Genomic DNA, 20,191 nt, shown 5'->3' with positions numbered 1-20,191 from the left:
TTTTGAAAGTAATGCGCCATGCCCCTTTGCCCTCCTGGGAAAAACACTAATTACATTCAATAATGTATGAATGCAAGTATGAAAATAGATTTATAGAAATACAATGTGTTATACTTCATTACATTGATTGTAGCAGCAATCTTGGAAAACTGGGCATAACGCTCTTTTTATGTTCCCGGATCAAATGATCGGGGGTATATTGTTTTTGGCCTGTCTGTCATTGTATGTGTGTGTGTGTCTGTGTGTCTGTCACAAACTTTAACCTTGGTCATAACTTTTACAATATTGAAGATAGCAACTTGATATTTGGCATGCAAGTGTATCTCATGGAGCTGCACATTTTGAGTGGTGAAAGGTCAAGGTCATCCTTCAAAGTCAAAGGTCAAATATATGGGGGGGGGGGGGAATAGTGTTTCACTAACACATCTTGTTTTAACAGGCTATTCAGGGACCTTTTTTTATGCTTTGATTGTTTGATTGTTTGTTTTAAAAAGTATTGTCTTTAAGTTTTGGCCGCAAGTGTTGTTCCATATAAGTCTGCGCAGATTGCACGGGCTAATCTATAAAGACACTATATGCAAATGCATTAAGTCCAGTTTTCACAGAACAATGCTATTAAATTTCCATTTCTACAAGTATAGTGTCGTTTTCCATTTATTACATATTAAATATTGAGAATTATCTTTATTGCCTGGGCAGAGATTTCACTAATTATAAAAGTAAATCACATCTGCAAGACATTGTGTTGTATTTTACAAGTGGACTGCAATTAATTACTCCATATAGTTTGTATGTGTCATTCAGAGTTTTATTGGTTGGTTTCAGAATGCCATTTTGTTGGCAAATCATGGATAATCACTGAAAGTTATAAATATTTAAAAAATATTTTGGGGAACAAAGTTGTGTTAAAATTATTAAAATTGCTATGGTAGAGAAATTGTGGCCCTTTGAATCAATCAGGTCATCATTAATTTTACCAAACATATTGGTTATTTTGACAAATATTTTATTGGTCTTAAACATTTATGGGATTTGATCAATGAAAGCCGCTTCAATAGGTAGTAGAGGCTTCTTAAGACTAGATATTCTTTGCCAATTCGTAGATAATGAACAGATATGTCTTTTTGTCCGTATTGAAAGTAGTTTATTGAATACTTGTACAAATACAACTCTGACCTGTTTATTCATGTTTTTTTCCCGTTATAAATTTATATTAAAATTCAAATGAAAATGTCAGAAACATAAAAATGTGCGAATTTGAATATATTAACCTTGTTGAGCCATTAATAAGGCTATTAAACTCACGGAAAAATATTAAAATATGTAACACCGTGATCGTGATCGTAGACCATGGTAGCCAGTTATCAGATCTGTGTCAGTCAACCTCAGTTGCTTTGCCCTAGGCTGTTCAAACCAAAATTAGCAGGATGCTATGGTAATAAATCATTTAAAATAACAAGGGGAGAAAATAACAGCTTAGCTGTCTATCTGTTGCAAAGACCTTTTCTCATTGACCACTACAACTTTGCAACTTGATCATTTAAAATACACAAACGTTTCACAGTCCATCAATAGGTGATAATGATGTTCATACCGCGCAGGAATCTTAAGGGGGGATTTTGTGACCGAGAGTGAACATATGGCCCAAGTGTTGCTGCAATAATGACTGTGACATGCATCACTGGATACCCGTGAAAATGAAACTATTAATGGAGGGGAAAGTATATCAGAAATAATTCAAAATTCCTAATGAAAACAAGTTTTGTGTACTCTTGTGTATTGAATGGGAAGAGAAATTGGTCTGAACTATTATGTGACGAATTCTTTGAGATTGTAATTGGATATGAAACTTGTTTAATGATATTGTGTGTATTTTGTGATATAGGGTTATAATTGTGTTTAATGTTTTAAAGTCAAAGCAATTTTAGAAGCTTTTGGAGGTCAAATATTTAGTCTGTGGCATTTGACAGCGTTTTGCTTATGAAGCAATATTAAATGTGTTTATTATGTAAACAAGTGCAGGTCTGAATATTGTTCATGCAGGAGTGATAAAACATGCTTTTAAGCAAACATACATCTACAACCACAGTGATTTCATTGATAAAAAATGATAACCAAATTTGTTTTTGAAAGGTTTTAATGGAAAAATGATTATATTAATCTTGCATGCTAGGGGGGAGCATTTTTTTCGGGCCACAAGTGGATATTGGTGAATACAGTATAAGTTGTTATTAAAAGTGCAAGTGTACAGCTATCTGGTGTTTGGACATGTGTTTCATGTTTTGGGGACTAACAGTGGAATTATTATGGATATTTTGAATCTGATCTGAAATGAGCACTGCTATTACACGTCCTAGACTCAAGTCGTCCAATTCAAACTTGAACCATGTTAAAAGACTCAGAAGGGTAAGTGAATGTTTGATTTCAATAGATTTTGAAAATTAGTCGAACAGATTGCTTGCTGATATCAAGAGTTGAAAAATAAATATGTTGCAAATTTTGAAGATACAGGAATTAGTTTGTGAATTCATGTTAAATATTGTGTCAATGATATATGTGTTTTATTAAAAGAAAAAGAAATCTACTTCAATTAAAATCCTTGTGCACTGTTAACATACATGTTTAATTAGAGTTTCATCGTTAAAAATGATATGGTGTTGCATTTATTATAATCATAAATGTCAATATAATTATAATTATGTTGTTACAGCATTTATTATGACATTTTATGTTTGGTTGCGCTAGAGATGTACTCACATATTTCCCTCAGTAGTACCAGTATAATATAGATGGCAATTACCAGCGTCCAAGCATACTTTAGCTGTAATAATTCCCATGTTTGTCTTGTTTTATAATAGAAACTGTGTTTTGAGGTTTCCCTGGTGGCAACGTCATGGGCCACATCATACAAATATGAGCTTGTTATATGTGACCAGCATAGCTCCTGCCCCGCCTCCACATGGGGACAATGTGGTCAGGTGCCACTGTAAAAACTCATATAGACATAAGTCTGCCCGCTCATACATTGGGTATAATAATGATGCAAACAAATGCCATTTCATGCAACTTAACTAAATAAGTTGTGTCTTAACTACAAAAAATATGGGAAAAGGAAAATCAACATCAGTAAAATTGCAATCCCATCAAATTCATTGTGACACAATAATTTTGTTAAACATTAAAATTTTATTAAATAATCCAGATATTAGTGTAAAAAGTTAAAAAATTACCCCTCTATTTTGATATCACAAAATTGTTGCCATAATTGACAATAAATATTTTAAAGATTTTTTTAAAACAAACTTACACATTTTTGGAAATGACTATGCCCCGGTTAGATAGCAAATAGCAGTCGCACTGTCCGTCCGCATGTCCATCAGTTGGCCTGTATGTCCAGCATTCCGTTTTCCAGAGGTTTTGTGCGTAACGCTTTCAGATATTGAGGAGATTTTTGGTATGTAAGTCTACCTACATGACTTACAGATAACGTGTTAAATTGGTTCCAGTCCATTGATTTTTGGCACAGTCATGGGTTTGGACCTAGAAATTTTCTCTATAAAAATCGTTTACCAGAGATTTTTTCATGCAATGCTTTCAGATATTAAGTTGATTTTCGGTATGTGATTTAACCTACATGACCTAAAGATGAAGTGTGAAATTTGTTTCAATTCATTGTTCATTGAGTTTTGGCGAATTACGGACCTTGACTTAGAAAGTTATACTATAAAATAGTTTTTGGGAGTTTTGTGTGTGAAAAATCACGACTAATGACTGGTATCCTGTATGCTATATGAGACAATGATACCTTGCATAACTTTACTGGCAACAACACAGCTCCCTGACCAGACTGCGTGATTGCGTTGGCTGGTGTGGAGATATAATAATGCTGGCCTCAGATGGCAAGAGACCCATTTTTGCATGAGATATTAAAAAAATAAGTTTTATTGTCTGTCCTTGTAATGATACCATTAAAGAACAATGCTAAATGATATGGGTTGCCTCTTGTAAGATGTTCTTGAATGTTATATCCAGTGTTCAACAACACTGCATTATTTACATTAATTTGGTAAGGCCAAAAAAAAAGTCTTGGTTCAGGGAACATGGCCAGAAAAATCTAGGAGGGTAGGTGGTTTTTGTTTGTTTTTGTTTTTTTACCAGTCAACTCATTTCAGGGTGAAAAAGGGTTTCCTGAACCAATACTTTTTTTTGTTTGGCCTAATATAATCAGTTACACCTTACATACATGAATGATGTATAAGTTATTAAGAGCAATCAGTAAGCTTTTACCCCCACTTCTGGACCAAACGCAAATGTTGAGGTTACAGGAAAATATTACCCACAAAACAATTAAGTCATATGACCTTACTTAGACATCAGAATTAATATTTAAGAATTTGTGTGAACATTTATTACTCAAAAGTATGCATAAAATGTCATATGTAAATTTAGTATTTGAGAATGACAGTTTATGACTGTCATCATCATTATTACAACACATCAAAGGCTTTTCTTACTTAAAACTTAAACCAAACCTTTACCAAAAATGTTTTACACATAATACTTTTCATGTTGATCAGTGATTTAACAAACAGGTGTAAAGTTTTGTGGGCCTTGGACTTAGAAAATGTCTCTATAATAACCATTTTCCAGAGATTTTTGGTGGAGTTACGGGCCTTGGGCTTAAAATTTTCAATATAAAAACTGTTGTCCGGATGTTTTTTAAAGCAAATCTTTCAGATATTGGGCTGCTTTCTTGTTTTTGAGTCTACCTACATGACTTACAGATGAAGTATAAGTTTTATTTGGGTCCATTGATTTTTTGCTAAGTTATGGGCCTAGTTTTCTTTAAAATAGCTGCAGAGCTACAAAGCTCAGTAGAGGGCATTGTGTTTCACAATCACAGCTCTTGTTGGTTAATGCTTCATGACAAACTGAACAATATGTTCAAATAATTTTGCTACTGGTTCTTGTTATATTTTAACTAAATTATAGAGGTGCATTAATTGTAATTTTATTTTGTTAATTGTTTGTCCCACATCATTATTACCTCCCACATTAACTTTTCTCATGGTTGTTAACTTACTGTTTCCATAAATGTGCTCATTTTTATGCCTCCAAGGAGTGGGCTGCATAAAGTATTAAGTTGTATTTAGATATAAAGTATAAAGTATACAGTTGTGTATCGATACATCAGTACATAACAGCATATGAGCGGCATTCTGAGAAAACTGAGTTAAATGCATGTGCGTAAAGTGTTGTCCCAGATTAGCCTGTGCAGTCCGCACAGTCTAATCAGGGTCGACACTTTCTGCCTAAACTTGATTTTCAGTAAGGAGGGACTTCCTTGAAACTAAAAATAGCATACAAGCGGAAAGTGTTGTCCCTGTTTAGCCTGTGCGGACTGCACAAGCTAATCTGGTACGACACTTTATGCACATGCGTAAAGCCCAATTTGCTCAAACTTTCAAAACTGATTGTGTTGGTAATCGTTATAGAGAAATTTAGACTGCAACTATTTTTATGCAACCCTCTAAGAAGAGGTGGTATATTGTTTTGCTTCATGTCGGTCAGTTGGTCTGTCTGAAGGTAGACCAGTTAATTTCGGATCAATAACTTGTGAACGGATTGACCAATTGGGTTGATGCTTCCCATGTACATTGACCTTTGCAAATAGATGACCCTTATTGAAATTGGGGTCACTAGGTCAAGGTCATTGTCAAACTAAAAGTGAAAATTGTTTCAGATCCATTACTTGTGAATGGAAAGGCTAATTGGCTTGATACTTCCCATGTGCATTGGCATACAAGAGCAGAATAGCCTGAATTGAAATTTGGGTCACTTAGTCAAAGGTCAAGGTCACTGTTGCACAAAGTGTGAAATTGTTTCAGATCAATTACTTGTCAACTGATTCACTGATTGGCTTGATACTTCCTATGTGCATTTGCCTTGGACAGTAGATGACCCCTATTGAAGTAGTGGTCACTAGGTCAAAGATCAAGGTCACTGCCACAATAAGTGTGAAAATCGTTTCCGATCAAGATTTCATCAACAAATTGACCAATTGGCTTGATACTTCACATTTGCATTGCCCTTGGACAGTGGATGACCCCCATTCAAATTGGAGTCACTAGTTCAAAGGTCAAGGTCACTGTGACATTAAGTGTTTAATTGGTTTCCGTTTGATAAGTCATACAAAATATCCTGTGGAAAGGCCCTTTTTTGGGGAAAGGGGGCATCTGTCTCTGATTGCACAGCTCTTGTTTGCCATTTGTCTTTGTTTTAGCTGTAAAATCAAAAGTCAAAGTCAATGCCCCTATAAGTATGAAAATCGTTTCCAATCAACAACTTGTAAATGACCCCTTTTGAAATTTGAGTCACTAGTTCAAAGGTCAAGGTCACTGTTACATTAAGTGTTAAATTGGTTTCCATTTGATATGTCTTCTTGGGACGATTAAGTGACCGAGTAATCACCCTGAAATTCTGTGAGATGGATTTTAATGCTTTTTTTAGCTCATCTATTTTTTGAAAAAAAATTATGAGCTATTGTCATCACCTTGGCGTCGGCGTCGGCGTCGGCGTTGGCGTCGGCGTCCGGTTAAGTTTTGCGTTTAGGTCCACTTTTCTCAGAAAGTATCAATGCTATTGCATTCAAACTTGGTACACTTACTTACTATCATGAGGGGACTGGGCAGGCAAAGTAAGATAACTCTGGCGTGCATTTTGACAGAATTATGTGCCCTTTTTATACTTAGAAAATTGAAAATTTTGGTTAAGTTTTGCGTTTAGGTCCACTTTTCTCAGAAAGTATCAATGCTATTGCATTCAAACTTGGTACACTTACTTACTATCATGAGGGGACTGGGCAGGCAAAGTTAGATAACTCTGGCGTGCATTTTGACAGAATTATGTGCCCTTTTTATACTTAGAAAATTGAAAATTTTGGTTAAGTTTTGTGTTTAGGTCCATTTTGTTCCTTAAGTATCAAAGCTATTGCTTTCATACTTGCAAAACTTACTAACTATCATAAGGGGACTGTGCAGGCAAAGTAATGTAACTCTGACTGGCATTTTGACAGAATTATGTGCCCTTTTTATACTTAGAAAATTGAAAATTTGGTTAAGTTTTGTGTTTAGGTCCACTTTATTCCTACAGTATCAAAGCTATTGCTTTCATACTTGCAACACTTATTAACTATCATAAGGGGACTGTGCAGGCAAAGTTATGTAACTCTGACTGGCATTTGGACGGAATTATGGGCCCTTTATACTTAGAAAATTGAAAATTTGGTTAAGATTTGTGTTTTGGTCCACTTTACCCCTAAAGTATCATAGATATTGCTTTCATACTTGGAACACTCGCAAACTATCATAAGGGTACAGTAAAAGGACAAGTTGCATAACTCTGGTTGTCATTGTTACGGAATTATGGCCCTTTTTTGACTTAGTAACTTTGAATATATGGTTAAATTTTGTGTTTCGATCCACTTTACTTCTTAAGTATCAAGGCTATTGCTTTCAAACTTCAAATACTTTCATGCTATCATGAGGTTACTGTACCTGGCAAGTTGAATTTTACCTTGATCTTTGAATGACCTTGACTCTCAAGGTCAAATTATTAAATTTTGCTAAAATTGCCATAACTTCTTTATTTATGATTAGATTTGATTGATACTTTGACAAAACTACTCTTACCTGACATACCACAATAGACTCCACCCAAACCATCCCCCGTGCCCTCCCCCCCCCCTACCCCCTTCCCCCCTCCCCCCCTAATTTTTTTTTTTTAAGATCATCTCACAAATGACCACCACACCCTCACACTATACCCCCCCCCCCCCCCCCCTCCCCAATTTTTTTTTTAAACAGTTATGTTTGAAATACCGTCCAACCATCGCACCCAAAAAGAAAATAGATGAGCGGTCTGCACCCGCAAGGCGGTGCTCTTGTTTGTAACTGGGACAAAGCTTGTGTCTATCATGTTGTCTGGACATGCAGGAGAGAAGTCTTGAATTCCTTACACTTAACAATGGTACATAATTTATGCTATAAACTGTACACAGACTTTGTTATGTAGCCAAAGTTCAGGGGTAATACTCTTGAACCAGCCAATTAAATTTTTGAATGTTTGCATTCCAATATGCTGTTGTTATGTAAAGGTCATTAAAGGAAAAAAAAGCTGGGTTAAACAGCTACGGGAAACAAATAATAAGAAGTTTACTCCCTTTTATGTAATTTGAGGGGGGAGTAAATATGTGTCTTGTTCTGAGAAAACTGGGCTTAATTCATGTGCATAAAGTGTCGTTCCAGATTAGCCTGTGCAGTCCGCACAGGCTAATCAGAGACGACACTTTCCGCCTAAACTTGCTTTTCGGTAAGGAGGGAGTTCCTTAAAACTAAAAATACCATTAAAGCGGAAAGTGTCATCCCTGATTAGCCTGTGCGGACTGCACAGGCTAATCTGGGACGACACTTTACGCACATGAATTGAGCCCAGTTTTCTCAGAACAAGACACATATGCCCCGGACAAAGTTATCCCCCTACATCACTCTCACAGCTGAGCCTTGATATGATAATATATATTTCAAAGAAACAAACAAGTTTATGCCAACATGAACACTTTTTGCATATCTGTTGAAGAACCAAAATTTATTGTGTCTAGGGCCACGACTTTTATATTTCTTGGTTTACAAAACCGCCGACCCTAATTTTTGGAAAATGGGAAAAAAAATAAAATCGGAAAATCGTCTTTTTAAAAAATATTTTATTCCCGACCGCACTGCAAAACGAGCGAAACGAGAAAAAACGATCCGGTTTGAGTACAGTTGCGAATAAAATCGGGTAAGTACAATCAACGATTGGTTCACATATATTGCAGAGATCGGGATATTTTTCAATGTGACACATTATGTACCAGTCCTTTTATGGGCACTTCTCAAAATTTATTTCGGGTAAAAATTACAGACAATAAGAAAATCAGCGTCAGTAAAATGTCGACCCCATCAAAATTTATTTCCGAGTCTGTGACGCAACTATATTGTTTAACATGTTAATTATATTAAACAAACCCGATATTATAGTAGATAAAAAAGTATTTGATAATTAGTATAAATAATCCAATAAAACACTGCCATTATTTACGATATATGTGTTTTGGAATTTTGTAAACACGTCCGCCATAGTTTATAGGAACTGTACAGAAAGTTTGGAAATCGGTATATCTCGGAAAATCATTGATAAATGTATTTGTCTTTTCAATGCTTAGGGCTGAGTAATTTCGGCAAATCGGAACTCAACTTGCGTAAAACACTAGCTCAATTAACCGTTAAACTCTGCCTCCGTTCTCTGCAAAAGATTCGAAGGCGGAGCTATGCACGTGCTTTTATTAAATTGGAGGATTGCAATTGAGAAACAAACACACGATTGGTTCGGCATGTTGATTGCTAGACAAAGGAAGCCAATTTTTTTGGCGCGAAATTTGTCGCTTTATTGCTTCCGACAGAAAGCGGCTTTCCTTTGATGACGTCAAACTGTCAATTCACACAGACTGCACATTTTCGGAAGACTTTAACTGACTTCTTGTTTACAATTCCAGTAAAAAAAACACTTGCTAACATTAAACTTTGGATTAAATTATCAAAATAAAGCAAAAGCGAAGTTGACAAATATGATTAAATTAATTCGCGACAGTTCAAATAAGACGTTTTGCGTTGTAAATCAACGAGTTTTCATGACAACAACAACTTTGACAAACATTACCGCGACGACGCATGGATCGATCTACCTCGATTTTTTTTTCATGTACGATCTCATAAGTCGAGTAAGAGCAAACACATACCGGGTAATTTGTGTATGAGTAGTTTATCTTATATAAGATTTATGCAACGGGCATCGCATTGTTGCGTAATGGTGCGCATCGAATTATGGAAATGAAGCGCAGTTTTTCGTTTTAATGGGAGAAGAACGCATGTCATGTAATGGAGTGTTTAAAATTGCCTGATGTTACAAAAGGTGCTTTAGGACTCATTTCATTTGAAGATATAGATGTGTTTCATTGCATAATTTGATTTTTTGTCTCTGTGTTAAGATTAAAAAAGATATGTTGTCTTTGTTCTGATGTTATTAGTATTAACTTTTTTTCCAATGATGTTTTTTTTTTTTTTTTTTTTTCGACCGCCCAATGGACCATTTTCAAAACAATTTTTGTAAACCAATAAAAAAAAAGTCGTGGCCTAGGCGTGGTATTAGTGAATCTGCGCAGACTAAACTCTTTAATTTGTTTATTTGCTGGTATTTATGCTTTTGAAATTGTATTCTCGTTTTTTATTCATCGATGTTTCATCTGTTTTGAAAAAAAAAGTAATTAGGTTATGTACTTGCTTTAAGCTTACAAATGATATGCCTAGACAGTTCAGCACCCTCTGAAAGAGATGTTTGTACTAAATGTAATCCCTTGCAACTATTTTAGCAAGTTGTTTGATTGATTTGTTATACAAGGTTACAGTGGAATGTGCTCAAGAAAATGGTTGATATTTTAGTATTTAATAAATTGTGTATGTCTGAATGCACATGGTTTATCACAACTTGTGAATGCTTCTCAAAGTTATAATTATTATCAAGGGAAGTAATTACGCTGCATATATTCAGTAATGACTTGAAGAGTTACCTTTCTTTTGAATACTGCCTAAGACACAGTGTGATGTCATTATCTTATTTTATATTTTGTTAGATTAAAACTAGCTTTGTTATTGTGCATGTTTTTTAACTTATAAATCAAACATGGCATGATAATCGCCCGATTATTTTAACAATCAAATTTGTTGAATTCATAACCCATGCCAAATAAATTTAAATTAAATTTATAGTGACGGCATTGGTGATGCATCATCCTCTTATCCACATAATAATACACTCCACCTAAGGTGGGGGATGATAATGGTTATTAATTTGAAGCTGAAATTATTCCTTTACTTCTGTTAGTAGTACATTTTTTCTGAAGTCTTTCTTGAAAGTAAACTAAGAGGAGAATCATTCTTTGGATATTTAATCTATGCTTGGATGCTATGATTTGACAAAAGTTCAAACATTTCGTAGCATAGAAAAGGCAATAAAACAACTGAATTCATTGAGTTGCATTATTTTGTGTACATAATTAATGTAATAAATAAGACATTTTGTTGCATGTAACACATCATTACAATAATCCAATGTGTGAATGCACTAGTTGGTAATAAACATGTAATGTTAATGTCAGATGAGGTCGCTATTTTGTCAAAGATCTGAGCTGCCCTGAGGGAAAATCAGGGTTAACAGATATGCTATCCACCAAGATTAGCCTGTGCAGACTGCTGTGATGAAACTATCAGCTGTCTCTGAATTTTTAGTTTAACCCATTTATGCCTAGTGGACTCTCCAATCCTTCTAAATTGGATCAATTTATTTCCAAAATTAGGTATGTCTAGAATATTTATTTCTATATTTTGAATATTTCTTACAGAAATTCCTTAAAGCAAGCAGCGCAGACCCTGATGAGACGCCGCATCATGCGGCGTCTCATTTGGGTCTACGCTGTTTGCCAAGGCCTTTTTTCTAGATGCTAGGCATGAATGGGTTAATGGAAATCTCTTTTACATGAAAATTTAGTTTAGACAGAAAGTTAAGTAGAAAATGTATTTAGCCTGGTATTGCCAGATTGTGACTCATATCCTTGGTCGTTATTGTTTGTTTGATCTCTACTTGTGCAGCATTCAAAAGATCTGACTGTGTCTTGTTCTGAGAAAATTGGGCTTAATTCATGTGCGTAAAGTGTTGTCCCAGGTTAGCCTGTGCAGTCCGCACAGGCTAATCAGGGACGACACTTTCCGCCTAAACTTGATTTTCGGTAAGAAGGGCCTTCCTTGAAACTAAAAATATCATATAAGCGGAAAGTGTTGTCCCTGATTAGCCTGTGCGAACTGCACAGGCTAATCAGGGACGACACTTTACGCACATGAATTAAGCCCAGTTTTCTCAGAACAAGACACTGACTCTAAAGGCACCATTTAGCATGAGGCTTCTTATGGGGAACATGCTTTTAAAAAAGAGTGTTCCAATCTACATTAATGTCAACCCTTTCGGCTTGACAATTATCTTCTCTGATTCCCAACAGTCAATACAAGTTTGCACTCTTTAAGTATTCATTTACTTTTAGCTTGCATTTACCTATAGTTAAACAATCATAATAACTGTTATTTAATACATTAAACAATATATTAAACCTAAAATGAATGCTATAATCATTTCTTTGTACCTTATTTAATCTTTACTTAATGTTACAGTAGAGGCATAAATTGCAGCAAAATTGGAGTCCTCAATGTCATATTTTATGTTTTGTTTTCATTTTACTGGGTGTTTTTGACAGGTACCGTATTTGCTTTAAAAGATGCACCAAGGAATGTAGGGAATAAACTTAGACTTGCAAAAAATTCTCAAAGCATATATACATATATCAACCCATGATAAAGACAACAATTTTTTTACCAGACATGAGGTCTGATAACTTATAAAATATCAAGTATACCGAACCTCACTAAATTTTACCAGATCTTGTTCTTCTTTAACCAAACAATATCATTACCATTTATAAAGTTTAATTTTAATAATATGACGCTCTTAATGTACACCAATCCTAAAATGCAATAAAATAACAAATTTATTTAAACCTGTTCTATGAAGACGTTCATGAAGAAATATTATTTTGCAGGCTTTTAATAAGGACTAAGGATTTACACAAAAAAGATGAGAAATGATTAAGTGTAGCTTGAATTTTTTAATATCATTTGAACAATAATAATTGGTAATGCAATTTGGATAACAAATGTATATACACATTAAATACTCATGTCAATTACTTGTTTACTAACCATTTTATTTAAAAGGACCTTTTCATAGATTTAGACATTTATTGAAGTTTGTCATTATAATTATAATGCTTTAAATTGATAGATGTTAACATTTGAACTAAAAAGCTCAAGTCAAAACATAAGAATAACATTTTTAAAGGAAAACTGGGCTTGAACCACTAAACCCTTGGAGTAAAATTTTAGCTCTTAAACCTCTCGGCCGGCCGTGCTAATATGTTGAGTGGTTTATTTGATACTTTTATATAAGCAATCCTTGTTATGTCACAAAAATATAATGTTAACAACAGAACTCTCAAAATTATTCAATCGTGTCATGTTTGTAACGCTTGATAATTTTTAGGTTTTTATAAAGCCAAAGGCTGCATATAATGAATAATTAAGAGCATAGAAAATGCTCAATATACCTGTTTCCTTGCAACTTTCATAACTACTACGCAAATCTGAAACAATTTGTTTCAATTTTTTTCAATTAACCAAAACTTTAAAAGGACCCTTTAAAAGTAATTCTTATTAATTTTATAAAAATGCATAAAAGATAATTTAATTTGTACATAGATCGAAAGTCATCCAGCTGTACAAATACATAAGATGAAATTTAAATTGATCACATTGCTCAATACCACATATCAGGAAAACCCCCCAGAAAAAACAAGATGCGTTTGTGAAACACAATGTCCCCCTATATGACGTTTGACTTTGAAGGATGACCTTGACCTTGTGAAGGATGACCTTGACCTTGACCTTTCACCACTCAAAATGTGCAGCTCCATGAGATACACATGCATGCCAAATATCAAGTTGCTATATTCAATATTGCAAAAGTATTCATAAAATAAGCGATTTGGGCCACATATATTTGACCTCTGACCTTGAAGGATGACCTTGACCTTGACCTTTCACCACTCAAAATGTGCAGCTCCATGAGATGCACATGCATGCCAAATATCAAGTTGCTATCTTCAATATTGCAAAAGTATTATTAAATGAACGATTTGGGCCACATATATTTGACCTCTGACCTTGAAGGATGACCTTGACCTTGACCTTTCACCACTCAAAATGTGCAGCTCCATGAGATACACATGCATGCCAAATATCAAGTTGCTATCTTCAAAATTGCAAAAGTATTCATTAAAATGAGCGATTTTGGCCATATATATTTGACCTCTGACCTTGAAGGATGACCTTGACCTTGACCTTTCACCACTCAAAATGTGCAGCTTCATGATATACACATGCATGCCAAATATCAAGTTGCTATCTTCAATATTGCAAAAGTATTCATTAAATGAGCGATTTTGGCCACATATATTTGACCTCTGACCTTGAAGGATGACCTTGACCTTGACCTTTCACCACTCAAAATGTGCAGCTCCATGAGATACACATGCATGCCAAATATCAAGTTGCTATATTCAATATAGCAAAAGTTATTGCAAAATGTTAAAGTTGGCGCAAACGCACCAACCAACCAACCAACCAACAGACCAACCAACAGACAGGGCAAAACAATATGTCCCCCACTACTATAGTGGGGGACATAAAAAAGAGTATTTCTACCACAGAGAGGGGGTGTTGGTTTAAAAAAAAAAAAACGCGAAAAAATGAACAATTAGGGTTCTCTTTGATTGTACACTTGAATGGTATCCATGTATCTCAGAAAATTTGGGGATGAGTGTTATAAAGGGCATGTGCTACAAATGGAGCCAATAAGTTGCTTAATGATATCAATAAAGGTACGTCTTCAAGATATAATATTACCATTAGGTGAAGGTGCATTGAGAGTACATTGTATTGATGACACGTATGATTGACAGCTCAATATTGTTTTAATTGTGCAACTGTCGCTGGTCCATGGTCATTGAACTAAAGTTGTGTAACCTGAGAGAAAATCCCATTCATATTCATTGACCATATTTTGCTTTTCAGTGAAGACTGCATACTAATGCCTTCAACATTCTGAATGGCAACCAATTTATTTGCTGATTTGAGGTTTTTTATTTAACCTTTGTAAGGAACAAGTATGATAACAGTCACGGTACAAGGTCTTATATACAGTGTACCATCACAAAAAAAACATGTTTGCCTGTTATGACTCCTTTACAGTTTTATTTCTGGGTTTTAACATATATTAAAATCATAAAATGGTTTGTCCTGGCGTTCCTGATTATAAACATTTGCGCACTTAATAATATGCGTAGTCATTAATCCATTGTTTGCAATTGTAACAGTAATTTTCCCTTATTAACATGACCATAACTGGAACAGGTCTAGCAAGTGGTTTTAGGTAACATAGTTGCTAAGTATCACTTCAATAATCAGTTCTCTCAAGATAGTTGAAGGGTCACTGACCTCTAGGGTGATTGGTTCTGATGGCATCCTTTATTGGCTTGTTATCATTTCAGCTCTATTGACTTCAAGCCCATGGTGAACTCTTCTCTGCCTATTAACTATCTTAACACCCCTTTAATATGGTGATGTGCCTTTGTATTTTTTCTTTGCATTCAACTTGACCTCCAAAATGTTAGGCCCTTGCTTCATTTTCAAAGCCCAGAGATTTTATGTGATAAGGTAGCTTATTTAAACTGCTTCTGATTTTTTAAACAACTTGAAATAGATAGGAATAATGGTAGGCGATCTTATCTTCTTAAGCAAACAGAAGTTTGACAGATCAATGTGATAGTTCCCAAATTTGTGGTCCTCTACATGTTGCCATTTGCATGGATGTTTTAAATTTTAATGAGACACTTACTAAAATTACAACCAAAAATCAAATGACATTACATGTTGTGAATGTGTGGGTGTTTTAGTAAAGTTATGTTGTTTTGCTTGAATGCGTGCAGTTGTGAGTTTTGAGTGTTGTAGTTTTGGAAGTTTTAAGGTTTTCAAATTATCTAGACAGCACAGTAAAATAATTTGATGCGCAAAAGTTAATTTGGCAATGAAAGTTTTCCAAAGTGTATTGGGCGTTCATATGGACATTAATTTATAGAACTTTCCTTTGCGGGGAATGATTTGTTCTGAAGTGCAAGTTATTGTTGCTGCAGTTATTCTCCAACAGCTATTGGTTTAGGTCAACCCATCTATTGAACAGAATGCAATTATTGATCAGATTTGATTGATCGGATATATAGCTTTGGGTTTGTTGGTCACCAACACAAAATCAGTTTATAATTATGTGTATTGTGTTGTTTGTTTATTGTACTTATTTATTAATTATATTTTGTACAGTCTTGTTAGAATGAGGAATAGTTTGAAAATTCACACTGCTTTCATGACTGATCCTTTTACAGAGCAAGACATTCGTTACAAGTTAAGAAGTCTTTAAAAATTCTGATAATATATTGCTGTATTTTTTTGTTTGTTTAACTTACTATAAAATTTATATTTTGACCCCATTTAGGTGACTAAAATGTTTTAATGTTACTTATGTTATACTTTCTTCATTTGACTCATGTACCAGTGTTGCTAATGATAATAACAAATATTTACTCCTTCTATCTATATAATGTATCATTTTTATAATAGTTGAATTTATTAATTTTGCAAGTGCATAGAAATTAAATAATATGTAAGTGTTGATTTAAGGAACACTGTTCTGCACTGGCTAATCTGGGAGGATAGTTTTCCCACATGCCTGAAGCCTTGTTTTTCCAAAGATTTTCTCGAAGAGTTCCTAACTTTTCTTTTTGTTTGTGTTTAAACTATATAAGAGATTTGGTGAATCATGTAATGAGGTAGATTATTTTCCATTTATTTGTTCCTAAACTCACACAAGTTAACAATTTAAGAATTTTCCTCCTATATTTAATACTATGGTACTGTTTTAAATATTATATTTATCAGTGAAAGTAGAGATGAGAATTAAGAAAGATTACCGCGTTTACAGGTTATCTGGCCAATATTGATAGTACTGATTTTGGCTTGATGATTGATCTGCTATGGGTTGGAAGTGAAAACTAAGCCCTCTGAATCTATGTTTCCATGTTTTAGACACAAATGATACGCGTTCTTAGAAAACTAGGCTTTGTGCATGTGCGTAAAATGTGCTCCCAGATTAGCCTGTGCAGTCCACACAGGCTAATCAGGGACCACACTTTCTGCCTAAACTTGATTTTCGGTAAGGAGGACTTCCTTGAAATGAAAAACACCATAAAAGCAAAAGTGTTGTCCCTGATTAGCCTGTACAGAGTGCACAAGCTAATCTGGGATGACACTTTACGCACATGCATTAAGCCCAGTTTTCTCAGAACGCTGTTCAAACTATTAAGAGGATGCCAATACCAGAAATCTACAATGGTACTTTCAGTATAGAGTGTGAATAAATGGATTTAGAGCCTTCACATCGGTTTTTAATTAAAATGATAAATAGAAATCTGTGTTATTGCATGATAAAAGTTGCATTAGAACACAGGGATGGAAACTAACGTTATACAATTGGTTGCCCACACGGGCAACCATCTTTACTACTTTGGTTGCCCAGCTAAAGACTAACGAGCCCAGTACAATGTACATGTAGTGTCATGTGTATCTAATACTTTCTTTAAATAAAAGATAACTGAACACAATTGCTTACATTACACACTTTCTGTGTATAATGTCTTAATATGAGTCTTGAGTTGAATAATTTCCTTGGCCTTTATGAATAAATATTGTTAAAATTATTAATCAACAGTCGCCAATTTTATTAAATGTTTAATTTTACTTGAATGTTTCAAGCTTATTAAAGCTAGTTGCCCGGCTGGACTACCAACATTTAAGTTGCCCAGGCTAAAATCTACTTGCCCCGGGCTCACGGGCAACCACTAATTTCCATCCCTGGAACAGCTGCTGCTTAATGTATGTATTGTAAACCGTTTAATGGAAAGAGAATTTCTTAATTATTTATACATGCTTAAAAAATGACTTTACTGTAATTGGTAAATAATGATGCTTGTTCAACCTTTTTATTGACTGCACTTAGTCTCCAGAGTGAAACCATTCATTACATGAAGTTATGTGTTGCAAACAATAATGCCTTTTTGATAACTGATACTTTTTGTGTATTTTTTGGTAATATTTGCTTTTATCTATAAATTATTTTGGACTTTTGAATTTATAAATAAAATGCAAATCAAATATTTGTATGAATATACTTGAGCCTTGCTCTGGGATAATGGATCTTAATGCATTCATGTTGAGTAATGTCTTAGAAAAGCCTGTGCTGTGATGTCCACACAGGCTAATCAAGGATAACACTTTCTGTATTATGGTATTTACATTAAAAGGAAGTCTCTTCTTAACAAAAATCTTGTTTAAGCACATAGACAACTAGTGTCTTCCCTGAATAGCACATAGACAACTAGTGTCTTCCCTGAATAGCCCTAGCAGACTGCACATAGACAACTAGTGTCTTCCCTGAATAGCACATAGACAACTGGTGTCTTCCCTGAATAGCACATAGACAACTAGTGTCTTTCCTGAATAGCACATAGACAACTAGTGTCTTCCCTGAATAGCCCTAGCAGACTGCACATAGACAACTAGTGTCTTCCCTGAATAGCCCCTGTAGACTGTACAGGAAGCACATAGACAACTAGTGTCTTCCCTGAATAGCCCCTGCAGACTGCACATAGACAACTAGTGTCTTCCCTGAATAGCCCCTGCAGACTGTACAAAGACAACTAGTGTCTTCCCTGAATAGCCCCTGCAGACTGTACAGAGATAGACAACTAGTGTCTTCCCTGAATAGCCCCTGCAGACTGTACAGGACATAGACAACTAGTGTCTTCCCTGAATAGCCCCTGCAGACTGTACAGGAAGCACATAGATAACTAGTATCTTCCCTGAATAGCCACTTCAGACTATACAGGAAGCACATTGACAACTAGTGTCTTCCCTGAATAGCCCCTGCAGACTGTACAGGACATAGACAACTAGTGTCTTCCCTGAATAGCCCCTGCAGACTGTACAGGAAGCACATAGATAACTAGTGTCTTCCCTGAATAGCCACTGCACACTGTACAGGAAGCACATAGATAACTAGTGTCTTCCCTGAATAGCCCCTGCAGACTGTTCAGGACATAGACAACTAGTGTCTTCCCTGAATAGCCCCTGCAGACTGTACAGGAAGCACATAGATAACTAGTGTCTTCCCTGAATAGCCCCTGCAGACTGTACAGGACATATATAACTAGTGTCTTCCCTGAATAGCCCCTGCAGACTGTACAGGAAGCACATAGATAACTAGTGTCTTCCCTGAATAGCCCCTGCAGACTGTACAGGACATAGATAACTAGTGTCTTCCCTGAATAGCCCCTGCAGACTGTACAGGAAGCACATAGATAACTAGTGTCTTCCCTGAATAGCCCCTGCAGACAGCACATAGACAACTAGTGTCTTCCCTGAATAGCCCCTGCAGACTGTACAGGCATCGTGTTTAAGCACATAGATGACTAGTGTCTTCCCTGAATAGCCCCTGCAGACTGTACAGGAAGCACATAGATAACTAGTGTCTTCCCTGAATAGCCACTGCAGACTGTACAGGCATCGTGTTTAAGCACACAGATAACTAGTGTCTTCCCTGAATAGCCCCTGCAGACTGTACAGGAAGCACATAGATAACTAGTGTCTTCCCTGAATAGCCACTGCAGACTGTACAGGCATCGTGTTTAAGCACACAGATAACTAGTGTCTTCCCTGAATAGCCCCTGCATACTGTACAGGAAGCACATAGATAACTAGTGTCTTCCCTGAATAGCCACTGCAGACTGTACAGGAAGCACATAGATAACTAGTGTCTTCCCTGAATAGCCCCTGCAGACTGTACAGGAAGCACATAGATAACTAGTGTCTTCCCTGAATAGCCATTGCAGACTGTACAGGAAGCACATAGATAACTAGTGTCTTCCATGAATAGCCCCTGCAGACAGCATATAGACAACTAGTGTCTTCCCTGAATAGCCCCTGCAGACTGTACAGGCATCTTGTTTAAGCACATAGACAACTAGTGTCTTCCCTGAATAGCCCCTGCAGACTGTACAGGCATCGTGTTTAAGCACATAGACAACTAGTGTCTTCCCTGAATAGCCCCTGCAGACTGCACATAGACAACTAGTGTCTTCCCTGAATAGCCCCTGCAGACTGTACATAGACAACTAGTGTCTTCCCTGAATAGCCCCTGCAGACTGTACATAGACAACAAGTGTCTTCCCTGAATAGCCCTAGCAGACTGTACATAGACAACTAGTGTCTTCCCTGAATTATAAGCCCCTGCAGACTGTACAGGCTTATCTTTAAGGACACTTTACACA

The 20,191-nt window shown here is 35.6% G+C and overlaps 1 protein-coding gene across 7 annotated transcripts in view; it reads left to right on the top strand.

Annotated features, from left to right (window-relative positions):
- The window catches only part of LOC127869864 (unconventional myosin-XVIIIa-like), a 146,679-nt gene that overhangs the window by 24,513 nt on the left and 101,975 nt on the right, over window positions 1-20,191 (top strand). Inside the window, exon 1 of one of the 7 annotated variants that reach the window (XM_052412570.1) lies at window positions 2,187-2,406. The exons of 5 other annotated variants lie outside the window; for them this stretch is intronic. In XM_052412570.1, coding sequence (XP_052268530.1) covers window positions 2,332-2,406 — 75 coding nt within the window. In that variant the 5' untranslated portion in view covers window positions 2,187-2,331. Of the gene's footprint in view, window positions 1-2,186; window positions 2,407-15,681; window positions 15,697-20,191 lie in introns of those variants that run through there. One more of the 7 variants, XM_052412523.1, reaches the window with a different exon arrangement.

The sequence above is a fragment of the Dreissena polymorpha genome, chromosome 1, assembly GCF_020536995.1.
Source record: "Dreissena polymorpha isolate Duluth1 chromosome 1, UMN_Dpol_1.0, whole genome shotgun sequence".
Lineage (NCBI taxonomy): Eukaryota > Metazoa > Mollusca > Bivalvia > Myida > Dreissenidae > Dreissena > Dreissena polymorpha.
This window is presented reverse-complemented; position numbering and strand designations above follow the sequence as displayed.